The following is a 12,715-nucleotide window of genomic DNA, read 5'->3' on the forward strand; positions in this document are numbered from 1 at the left end:
TAATTATGCACATTCAGATATCGGAAAAGGGAAATTCATTTAAAAAATTAGAAATTAATTTTTAGAGATTTTTGACGATTGGTTTTCTTTTCCAATTAGCTTTTCGGGTAAATGAGTCGTAAATGTGTTATTTTAACTCCAAATTTTTTCTGCGTGTTTGAAACAAGCTTATAAACTAATAGAGAAGACATTGCAGTTTTAAGAAAAAATTATTTCAGTTTAAAAAAAAAATTGAACAATTTTTGTGCAATTATTTTAAACAAATGCAGGTTTTTAACATCGGGCGCGATTTTAAAAATCTAAAAAAAGGAGAATATAGTTCTATCCTTTCTGTTGGTGAATAAATTTTCAAAAATATAGACATTTTAAAATTGGCCCTGTAAAAATTGTCGAAAGTTGACGCTGCGTCGCTCAGCACCGCGGTACTCGCAGCGGCCAAGCGGCTATACCTGATATTCTTATACAAGATTCTCGAAAATGGTAAGTATTTGAAAAAAAAAGCTGAAAGAGGAAAACTTTTACTGTTTTTCATATCCAACATAATACGGTATCTCAATTTTTAGTGTTTGCAATATTTTCCTTGGATCGACGGTAACTTTTAGTTTTTTTAAGTGGAATGCTATATATTTGATTACCAAATATGAAAGCGACTGTCAAGACAAATTCAACCATATGGTATATAGTATACCATATGGAATGAAGTAAATATATTGAACTATCTATCTAGTAAATTGAGAAAAGAGAGACTGTTGTTTTGTTGATTACAAAAATTGTTCAATTTTTTTTTTTAAACTGAAATAATTTTTTCTTAAAACTGCAATGTCTTCTCTATAAGCACAGTAAAGCTCATCCCCATCCGTTTACTACTTCCATAGCTATAATGTATTGAAAAAAAATTAGCACTTAACTTCAAACAGCTGTAAAATCGTCATTTTTCAAAATTATGAAAAATCCTTTGAGCTGTATTTAAATATCACTACAGATTACAACATATTCAAATTTCAGCAATCTACGAAAACTTACTCCGAAATCTGTCCTTGTTCGCATGGAATGTCCCGTAAATGATGTGCGCAATATCCTAACCCGTCAGCTGGCTAGAAAACCACGCGACGTGGTGGAACAGAAACTAACCCAAAAAAATAAAAAATCTATCACAGTTTTCGACAACCACGTTGCAAAAAAGCCAGAAGCTGCCGTGCTAAACATGTCATTCCAGCGCAAGGGGCTAATACTTACCTATATCCTTAATTAAAGTTCTTATTCTGTTGCATCTCACCCCATACATGGGGCAAAGTGATACCACTCGCATCATTTCATTCAAGCTCAATTTTAATATACTCTAAGTTTACTTTAAGTATCGCTATTCGCCATTCATCAACAGCAATGCTTAAATTATATTATAAATCTATTTCCACGCATTTTTATCAAAAGGGAAAATTTTTACTCGACTTCAAACTACTTCGCGCTCACTTTACCCCGGCCTCCCCTACAGAGGTTCTCCAAGCTGGTATTTGTTACTAGAAGCTTTCCAACAGAGAGCCCAGTATACTCGTCATATCCACGGTTACATCGTGATCCTCTTATTGCTAATAGTCGGTGGCAAGGTTCATCGACTCGTCGCGATCGAGGAACCAGTCCGTGGCGTCGATAACGCGCGTTGATCGCGATTAAAGCGACGTCGGCCGGGGACGCGGCGCAGAGGGTCTCGTATAGAAAAATATAATTATTCCGAGGCGGACGTTACACGACACTCGGGGCGATCGGTTAAAGACGAGAGACGGCCGCGCATTAAGCGGTAAGCAGCGTGATCGGGGAGAGGGGGGGCCACGAAACGCAAATCGACGAGCGATGATAATCGCGCGAATAAGACGTCGGGATGCTGGCCAGCCGTCCGCGTTCCGTCTCCCCCTTAAACGGGCGCGGCGGAGAAAGGGAGAGAGAAAGCGTGGATCGCTGGAGCAGAGACGCGAGTGCGGCCGAAAGGGCTCGGACGAGGAACGGTGTGTGACAGCGTGTAATCTCGCCTCGGCTTCGAGCCTCGCCGAAATAACAGGTTCCTCTTTCCCTCGTTTACCGTCATCTCCTCTCGCCACCCTCTGCCACCCTCCCCCGTTGCCTCCACTGCGTTTGCTGCCTCTCGCCACCAACCTCGCCGCACAAAGTTACGATTTCGTGTCGGGGACATTATTAAACGAGCAGCGGCGTTGTCGTCGTCGATGCCCAGGGCCCAACGATCATCGTCCAGCGAATCGAGGGAACCGGATTCTTAATGCCTGCCTCCCGTGCGAGGTTCCGCGGTGTTCCGACTTTAACGGCCCGATCGCGCCCCGATGCTCGCTGCAGTAGGGAGTTTATAAAAGTGCGCCGTCGCTCGTAAAGCCGCGTATTCACCTGCGCATTCGCCCCGAATGTGCATTCGGCGCGCACCGATTTTTTGCCCGTTCGGAGCTCAGCGCGCGATCGGCGCGCATTCGGCGCGCGTTCGGGGTTGAGTGAAATTTGCGGCGTCCATTTCATGGTATTGTTCGGACCCGAATGCGCGCTTTGATGGACCGCCAACAAGCAGATCGGCCCGAATGCGCGCCGCGCCCCGAACACGCGCCGAACACCGGACGAGCAAAAAATCGGTGCGCGCCGAATGCACATTCGGGGCGAATGCACAGGTGAATACGCGGCTTAACAGTCGCGGTCCGGGCAGCGCGGCTCGGCTTGTTCCCCGCGCGTTATCCGCGATCCCGCCGGATGGGTACACCACCGTCGTTCGTGCCCGTTTACAGTGTTGCGGTCGCGGGGTGTAATGGCGGCTGGCGGGTGAATCGAAGTGCGAGCGATCGCGGCGGAGAGACTGGATAGGGCTGACGAGCCATCCCGCGGAGATAAACGGGTTGTAATTAGTTCGATGCGCGTGGTCGTTGGACTGGATGTTTAGAGCGCGCAGCGCGTGGCTGCGTCGATGCAAATATTTGAAAGGAATCTGCTAGGGGAGATTGATGGTTCTGTGTGGGATTCGCGCTTGGGTGTGAGTGTGCTAATTGAACAAGGAGAGTTTCTTGTTCGAGATCACTTGCCCGAGATTAACATGTCCTGCGCGGATGAACGTGTCTTCTTGTTGGCCGTAAGAATGCGGTGGTAGTATAATAGCTTTCTCTATGCTCCAAGGGGTGCAGAGAAGTGGTAGACGTTTGAGTTTCAGATAGCATTGGTAAGCTTCGAAATTTCAGCAACAGAGATACTTATCTGCACGTATAATATATTCAAGAATGCGCAGAACAGTATTGGCAAACGGTAGCAAGGGGGTTAACAATGAGCCATAATTTACCAGCCGCGACTGTAGATTTGTTACGCGGCTGAGTCAACGAGAAGCCGAGTTACACCTCCAACTAACACCTGGTACACGTAATGGAAGCATAATTAGACTGCTAAAGGGTTAATTACCTACGCCTAGAACCTGCGCCAGCGATCGCAGCGCGCGCTCCACGTGCAAATCGTTCGCATAAGGTCTCTGCCGCAGCCACGCCTACGCGGGCAACGCGGAACCGTGAATCAGATCTGTCCGCGGGTTTCTCCTATTGGTCTCTGGTATCGCGCGGGAAATAAGATGTTCGTGAATAGTCGTCGTTTCGGTTGATTCGATCCGCTCGAGCGGCTATTATCGTTTGTCGAGTCGCGTTCCCTGACGTTGATTACGGTACCCGCGACTTAGCACGCCTGTCTCCGCGAGGGTTTCAGCGGCCGTTGGAAATGCAAGTCCCCGTGCAGCGATATTACGCACCGCTGCATTCGGCTGCTACCGCGAAACTCGGTAGGGATATGATAATAGCGCCTTTATTTCGAGTGGTCTATAGATTCTATGGTATTTCGTCTTAATCGGACAAATATTTTTGATTTACGATAGTAAAAATGAAGTCGAGAATTGTAATTAATAAGCCTCGAGGTATCCCCAAGATAATTCTAGAGTTATTTATAAATTAGTTTGGCTTTGGAATCGGTGTGGCTACAGTTTTGTGAATTCCACTTTTCTGATTGGAGCTCCTCCAATTCTAAACATGGTAAGTGGAGATTACTTATGCCACCTAAATCTTATTATTCTTCGAAGCAAACTTTTAAAATACTGATAAAGGGAGATACCCAACTCGGAATTTTAAAATTTACGAAACTTTGGGGATATGTAGAGGGTATATAGATATATGTAGGTATCATGCGAATTTTTTTCTACTCAAATCCACTGTAAGGGGGTGAAATTGACCCCCAAAAAATCGGCTGTTTTCCAATTCTGTGTTATAATTCAGAAAGAGATAGATAGAGCTCAGTAAGAGATGGAAAAAAAAGTTCTCTGACAAGAGTTAATTTTTTTTTACACTTCCCGAGTTATAACACGAAATCGGAAATTGGCCGGATTTTTAGGGGTTAATTTCACCACCTTGGAGTGAATTTGGGTAGAAAAAAAATTGGGTAATACCTACGTACACCCCGCGACAAAACTATAAGACACCCATAATTTGTGGGAATATGTTAATATGAGTGAAATTTTTGTTAGAATAACCGTTAGTACTATAAAGAATAAACCAAAATACATACATTTCTTCCACAGTAACATCGATGCCAGCGATGGAAAGATCCTTAGTAAGAAATCTCTAATTTTGTACGAGATTTGATGCGACCAAACTATAAGACACGGTATACTTTGTGCAGGGAAAAAAGAAGTAAATCGATGAAAACAATTTTTTCTACCTATTAGTAGTGAGTCGTGCCGCCTTTATTCTTTATGGCAGTGGTGCACAGGGAGCCGTTTTTAGCGCCTATCTGCGAGCAACCCGCCTGTCCCGTTGCTAAGGTTAGAATCGGTGAGAAGAACTGCAGCATTTATTTATCTATTGGAATAATATATAATCATATAATCATCTTTAGGAGAAAAAGGAACCTGAAGACATGATTATTTTTCCAAAATTTCTTTACCGTTGTGTTTGGTTAATCAAAACACAACTATCCCGCACCCAGGCCAACTAAAAATTCAAATTTACATTTTCCGCTGCGCCTTACTACACAGTATGCCCAAACTTTCATAATTATTTGAATCTCCGGGTTGCGGATCTTCCCTTGTGAGCCTTGGCTTGTCAACAGTTTCGAACCCTCTCTGCACGACTCGAGAAGCATTCTCAAAGATGTCCTCAAGTTTCTGGACGATCGTATCGATCCCGTCGAAAGGATCACCCTCTATATCCATTTCCAAGCGACGCTCTTCAGGTTGGCAAACGTTTCGCTCGCTCGATTATCACCGCCAAGCCGGCCGTATCTCTCCGTCAGATCTTGCGCGACGCCGAAGGCATCATCCCGCGATTCATCGCCAGAAATCTGACGGACAGCCGGCATCCGGTGATGCTAAACGGGAGGGACAGCGCGTATCGGCCGCCAGCGTCCGAGATCCTTGTCCGATTAAGCGATTTAACCCGGGAATGACGCTCTGGCACGAAACTGGTCCGCGATTTCTCGATCGCCGCGCCGTTTTCCTGGCGCGGGAGTTCTGCCTCAAAAGAAATCGAGAGATTTCGCGGAAACGAGGGAGATAACCGATGCCGCCTAACAACGATATGCAGATCGAGACGCATATTTTTCATACCCCGCTTCCTTCTAACTGGAGGGAAACGTGGAGTCCTGCTCCATCCGCTTTCCGGCTGTTTCTCGTTTTTAATCGAGGGTACTAATACCCATTGTCTTTCTTCAATGTCTTTTCCAAGCTTGAAATCGGTAAGCACTGTGTAGCATGCAAAATTCAGATGATATAAGCGTACAAGAGATATCCACTAATTCCATTTTTGATAAAATTCATATTTTATTATTTTTATTTTTATTATTATTTTATATTTTACCTCCACTAGATTTTGCAGTTCTTGCGAAAAATAAGAATCGACTTTTCTCAAAATTTAGTTTTACGATTATAGTTTATCCTCATTTGAACATTATTAGGATATTGTGATTTTAAGAACTACTGTAATTGTGATGGAAATGCGATCGTGAAAGAACTGAAAATAGGGAAGCATTGTGTGCAATTTGCTTTGCATTCGCAATTCGCTGTTTGCCCCAGATTAGTACATGTTTAGAGTAGTTTTATTCATTGAAGAAAGAGGCATCTACCTGAACCCTATATTCATTTGTTTTATGCATTTTGACCTGAGGAAAAAAAAATTTAAAATGACTAGTGACAAAGTAATGCTGTTTTTAATTCTGAATCTAAAATTATCTTCAGAAATTGATACGAGTGAGGTTTAACTACTTCATTTGTTTTATGCATTTTGACCTGAGGAAAAAAATTTAAAATCGCTAGTGACAAAGTAATGCTGTTTTTAATTCTGAATCTGAAATTATCTTCAGAAATTGATTCGAGTGAGGTTTAGCAACTTCATTTGTTTTATGCATTTTGACATGAGGAAAAAAAAATTTAAATCACTAGTGACAAAGTAATGCTGTTTTTAATCCTGAATCTGAAATTATCTTCAGAAATTGATTTGAGTGAGATTTAGCTACTTCAAATCACAGTTGAAAAAAGTGAAGATTAAATAAGATTTAACTACAAACTACATATTCATATACTGCTTAAAGTGACTCTTGCTTACATAAAAGCATGAAAATGAAAATAAAAATATGTGGAAATTAGTGTTTATTACATGCACATGAAAATATATGGAAATGTGTATTTATTACAAAATGAAAATATATGTAACTTTAGCAACAGATCTAGCTATATGTCATCTATGTAGTAAATTTAATGCTATTTAACAAAGTCCACCAAAGAAGCGATATCTTGTTTACTTCTGTTGTGGTTCATAAGCTCAATTATTAATTTTTTTTTTAATAATTTTAGTAATTTTCGTATTTTTCTATAATTTCAAATGAAATTCCAACTACAGGTAAATAATGCATTACCCAAAATTTAAAGGCAGTGGTTAATTTTAAACCTGAAATGGTACCGTTTCTCCACTAGTCGTTTTTAAAATTGAAACATTGAAAAAATTGACACACCCTAACGGGATATACTTAGGTGCCGGGGTTAAAGGGTTGAAAGCGCAATATTTCGATTAGACACGGTGTCTACAATAAGCAATTAAAATGTTACCATCGCCACTTCATCTCTACCGTCCACTCGTTGGTCCCCCGCATTAATTTGGGATTTTGGTAAACGCGTACACGTCGAATGACTTGTAACCCATCAACGGTGACTATCCTGCCATAAAAGAGACATCAAGAGACACGTTTAACCGGACCAGTGTCCCGAGACGCTGTTATTCGTCATATAACGATACTCCTAATCTTTATTGACACATGGAACACGCTTCATGGTCCCCTACTACCAAGCGGCGTGCGTTTTACGACACCGAAATAATCATCGGCCCCTAATTTCTTATTTTTAATGCCCACCGTCGTTGCGAAATCCACTCCGCGATTCTCGCTGCATCTATTTTCGCCAACATTATCGCTACCTGTTCTTCTGGAACGTTACGGCTACCAGCATTTTCAACGGTGCTGCGTCCACGGACCCCGCGATATTTCATATTCGAGCAGATCTTTCAGAGATACATGCACGGCCGCAGCTCGCTTGTCCGACTTCGAATGCCCACGTAATATTTCTCCTTTTTCCCCGCGGGTACACTCGTGTTCGATCAAGATTAGAAAACGGGCAACAAGCGCCGAGCCACTCGGAGAAACTAGCTTAATAACCGCTCGGTTGCCTAAAAAATCACGGTGCCCAACGGAAACGCGTGTCGTCGGTGACGCGGCGGGCTGTTGTAACGGGTGAAAGTGAGCTGCCGTACTTCGGTAATGGTAGCGCGCGACGGAAGCGGAAACGGTGAATTGGCAGGCTCAGAAAAATTCGACGCAGTGATCTAATCGTATGAATTTTTAATCCCCAAAAATTCCACGTTGCTGTCGTTCTCTGTCCATTAAATTAACTATCCAATCGTTCCTTCATCTCTAAAATATATCCTACAGCCACACAATACAAGGAAGTACCTTCGGAGTAGGATATCTCAAGCAGGCAACCGATTCCCCTGAGTGTGTAAAGGAGAGGAGTTGAGAGTCGACAGAAATGTGGTGAATCGAATTTTCTCTGGGCACACGCAGACCCTTTGGGCCCCAAGGAGGACAGGGGACACTGGGGGGGAAACGAAGACTCTACCTGGCAGGGGGTGCTGCGCCGGTGCCAGAGAAACAGGGACGAAGAGGGACGAAAAGGGACGAAGGGAAGCGGAATGAGAAAAGAAATGCCACATAAATAGATGAGCTGTCGGAGCGGCGGGATTACGTATGACGGGACACGTAAACGGCGGAGGCGAGATGATATCTGGTTCGGGTAGGCACGGTGATAAATCTGTGGCGGCTCTGTCAGGTGGAGGAGCAGAGGCTCGGGCGTACGAAACGGGCCGGCGCGGCGATCAGCTTCCTACCGCGCGCGCCTCCTTTGTCTCGTCGCTTCTCGGGATAGCTGGAATCGATCAAATTCTTACGAATTTCGCCACGGTGGAACGCGTCGTAGGCACCGTGCATTTGCGCCCCCTCTTTGCCCACAGGATTTGCGTTCCAGGATAACGATCGCGCTCGATGAGAGCATCGGCCAATAGCTTGCGAAGGTTCTTGATTGATTCTTCGCTCGATCGAAGATGGAGGTGTTGGTGGATTATAAAATTATTCTGTTCTATTTGCTCCAACAGAATGTTTCTTATTAATCTCAACCTGCTCGGATGTTGAGCGCTGTGTGTTTCACTGAAGATCGGTTTTCTGGATCTTGAGCTGTGCTATTACTCTTACTCCGAAAAATCGGTATAGGGTGAACCAACCAGTGAATGACCGAATTGTTGAATCTATGGATCTTTGAGATTAATACTTGAATATATTTATGTGTAACAACAGAACGACTGTTGAAATTGCATTTAAATTTATTTTTCTTGAAATTTCTTTAAAAATAATTACTTATTCTTATCGTAATTAAAAAAAAACAAAACAATTATAATATGCAAAACGTGTAGAAGCCCAGTAAATGACTGCATAATTTTAATAAGAATTGTACTTATTAATGTTTGCTTAATATGCGTAACTAAAAATATAGGATATTAAAAGTGCAACTACACTCCATTTATAAACATATAATTATGTATCAATTTATAATTCACATTTCTTTGCCTAATGGTCATTCACTGGTATGCGGTCAATTACTGGTTGGTTTACCTTGCCGAAGAATCCAGTTCTAATTCCAGTTTTTATTCTCACTAGCGCCTATTTCATTCTAGATTCGATTTTGCGTAGTTCCAGTTCAGAATTTTATCGAATCTATTTCCATTAACACGACTTAGAACTACTGAAATTAATATATACCTATTTCTACCAGACTAAGTAAGTAGTCAAAATGACTGTTTATTTATAAAACACGTTATGCAAGGAAAATAAACCTTCGTTTAATTTTTTTTAATTTTTATACTGTTAACAAATGTATACATAATATTATAATATTATTCTACTAAAAAATACAATTTTTCATACTTAAAAATGGTAAATTTATTTATTAGGAAAATAAACCTTCCTTTAATTTTTTTAATTTGTATACTGTTAACTATTTTATACTGTTCAATGTATACATAATATTATACATATTATTCTACTTAAAAATACACTTTTTTCATACTTAAAAATGGTAAATTTATTGCCAGATTTAAAACCAGTCATTTTGACTGGTTTGGTACTTCTAGTATTAAATTGAGTAGTACCTAAAATCCAAACATACAATCCTTATTATTAACCTGATCCACGTTTCGCTAAACAAACTGTCAACCCCTTCGTATCTTACACCAATTAAAATTCCAGAAACATTCCACATAATACACGAATCCCTCCGTTTTCCATCCCCCGCACGGCGAAATTCCCTGCCTAATCTTGAGTGACTCCGTCGCTGACAGTTTTAAGGTCGATCCAGCGGCGCTCGTTCCCGTCGATCGCGGGTGATGCTTCCCCGAAAGCGTTTTCGGCGACTGATCCAAAAAGATCGGACGTTTGTCACGGTGGACGCGACAGACGCTATAAGAAGCTCCTCGGAGCGGCCTACAACATCGAAACTCTGATAATCCTCGGAAAGAGACGGGCAACGGAGTGACGCAGGGAGAGTGCAACATTTTAATCCGTAAACACGTTGTTCGACGGCGACCAACACCTCCGGCCGAGGCATTTCTCCGAGCAGCCGTAATCTCTGCTGCCAGCTCACGCACACGCGCCCCTATACGAGCCGAAACACCCCTGTTTCCGTGGGTCGCGCGATCGCATTAGTCGCGCTCGCCCGACAGAAATTCCGGAACGGAGCTCGGTCAAACGGATTCCGGCGACACGAAAAGTCCAGGTCCAACCGGCCGGCGAAATTGATGGGGAGCGGTCTCGAGGGCGCGCTTTAAATTTGGAACAAAGCTGGCGGCGACCATTCTTCCACGGAGGTACAGATTCACGCTGGGAGTTTCTGAATTGATCCACGAAGAGCACAAAGGGCACGTTCGTGTTTTACTCCAAATAGTCGGTGTACAACTCACCGAGGTTAAGAGATTAAGAAGTTTCTCCCGACAGGGAGACGTAGTTGGTAAACTTTAGGTATCTTCGAAGAATTATAAATAAACTAAATTTCGACCGTAAAACTTGACTACAATGGTATCGGCGCACTGGATCGGTCAGATTAAAACAATTATTATTTTAATAAATTAAAATAATACATCAAAGCTATTTTGCAATTAATTAATTATATATATTAGTTTCCGACGTTTCGATCTTGGTTTAGATCATCTTCAAGGAAAGTTAAACACATCGTTTCTTACTTCTTTCCGTTTTTCTGTTAAAAATGGAGGGTAAATTTCAAAAGTACGTTCTTTAATAATTGACGAAACCATTTCTATAGAATATCCATTACGCTTCAAGGTGTTTTTTAACGGAAGCAAATTAGCTGGTCGAAATTCCGGATTCGAAAGTAAAATAGCTCGATCAATAGGTCCTTTAATTAATCCTACCTTGTGTTGCATGGGATGTGCAGAAAAGAAATTAATATATCTGCCCGACCAACTCGGTTTATGATAGCAATTTGTGATCAATTTATTATTTCATCTAATTACTATTGTATCGAGAAAGCTACCACATGAATCCTTCTCAATTTCATGCGTGAATTGAAGTCTAGCATGGAAACCATTAAATATATCCAGTAATGTTTGCAAATCCTCAAGTCTAAGACAAGTAATAATATCATCCACATATCTTTTGTAAAAAATAAGTTGAAAAGGTACCTTCGAGAGGGAAATCGTCTCTAATCTTTCCATTACTATATTGGCAATTACAGGGGAGATTGGGGACCCCATAGCTGTTCCAAACACTTGTTTGTAATACACTCCCTTAAATAAGAAAATGTTTGATTCCAATACAAACTTAACTGCTCGGAGAAAATCGTCTCGATCAATTCTGCTGTGTTCCTTGATTTCATCCCAACGATGACGTAGTACCTGTGTGGCTAGATCAACAGGAATGTTAGTAAAACGAGATACAACGTCCAAAGATACCAATCGCACAAATTCATCATTAACACGAACATTCCTGATTTCTTTGCAAACTTGCCAACTGTCCACTGTGTGGGACGAAGATTTTCCTACTATCTTGGAAAGAATATTGGCTAAAAAACCAGATAGTTTGTAACTAGGACCACCGATCGAAGAAACGATAATTCTCCAAGGCAAGCTCTCTTTGTGTGTTGTAGGAAGTGCGTACGCTCTAGGTACGACCGCGTTGTAACTCTTAAGAAGTTTGCTTACTTGTTCACTTATTTGTTTCTTTTTACAGATATTAGAAATAATGGAATTCGCCTCCCTCTCGAAAGTACAAGTGTATTCAAATCTACTAACAATGTACGTGGTCTTGTCACTCAGCAATTTGATCGCTTCTGAGATATAAAACCCTTTATCTACTAATACCGCAGTGTTACCTTTATCAGATTTGAAAACTACTAAATTATTATTTCTTTTGAAAAGTTGCCTAGTTTCAGCAATCTCAGGTATCCTCCTAAAGGTTAGTCTCATAAGTCTTGCCTGGGGCAGAGCGGCAGTCCCCAGAAACCGCGGAAGTCTGAGTCAAAGGGTTAATGTGCACCTACGCGTTTTGAATTATCTAAATCAACGTCCGACGCTCTGTAATCCTCAGGAAGCTGGACGATTCCGTAGTTTCCATCGAATAGCGATTCCGCGATCGCACGATTCTCAGTGGCGATCGTAACCCCGCGCCGAAGGTGAGCCCCGCTGGCGGCGAGCAGCGTCTCGACGCAGACATGAAACGGAGAGAGCCCCCTTCCGACAAAAGCTGCTGAGAGAGGAGTCGAACGCAGAAATCGGCGGCTCACGCGGTGCCCGATCACGGCAAAAGCAAACACACGTATCGTCTACCGAGGTATAACCCCCGGTGGATCGCAGGAAGAAAGGAAGAAGGTCGGGTGGTACTTGTAGCCTGGCGGGGTATAAAGGTTAATGAGCGCGCAGGCGCAACCTATTATTTCAGTCGGTTGGGTTCCTGCCCCCTCCCTGTTTTCTGCTAGTCATATCCCTCCCCCGTTGCTCCTCGCGGTGCCTGGCTTTCATCCTTTCCAACCCCTCTCCCTGGACCGGGGCACCGCGTTCCTCCGACGCGTCTCCTTCTCGCGAACGCCGAACCGCCGAGG

At 42.6% G+C, this 12,715-nt stretch overlaps 2 protein-coding genes across 4 annotated transcripts in view; both read right to left on the minus strand.

The window, feature by feature from the left end:
* Positions 1-12,715, minus strand: part of LOC143374323 (uncharacterized) — a 339,083-nt gene that overhangs the window by 70,489 nt on the left and 255,879 nt on the right. The gene's annotated exons all lie outside the window — the stretch shown is intronic.
* Positions 10,854-12,083, minus strand: LOC143370931 (uncharacterized). The gene has a single exon (XM_076815865.1). The coding sequence runs from the start codon at positions 12,081-12,083 to the stop codon at positions 11,121-11,123; it is 963 nt and encodes a 320-aa protein (XP_076671980.1). The 3' UTR covers positions 10,854-11,120.

Source organism: Andrena cerasifolii, chromosome 1, assembly GCF_050908995.1.
Source record: "Andrena cerasifolii isolate SP2316 chromosome 1, iyAndCera1_principal, whole genome shotgun sequence".
In the NCBI taxonomy this organism is placed as follows: Eukaryota; Metazoa; Arthropoda; class Insecta; order Hymenoptera; family Andrenidae; genus Andrena; species Andrena cerasifolii.

What these genes read in the sequence shown, in the direction of transcription:
- LOC143370931 (XM_076815865.1), bottom strand. Translation starts at nt 12,083, where the DNA reads ATGAGACTAACCTTTAGGAGGATACCTGAGATTGCTGAAACTAGGCAA.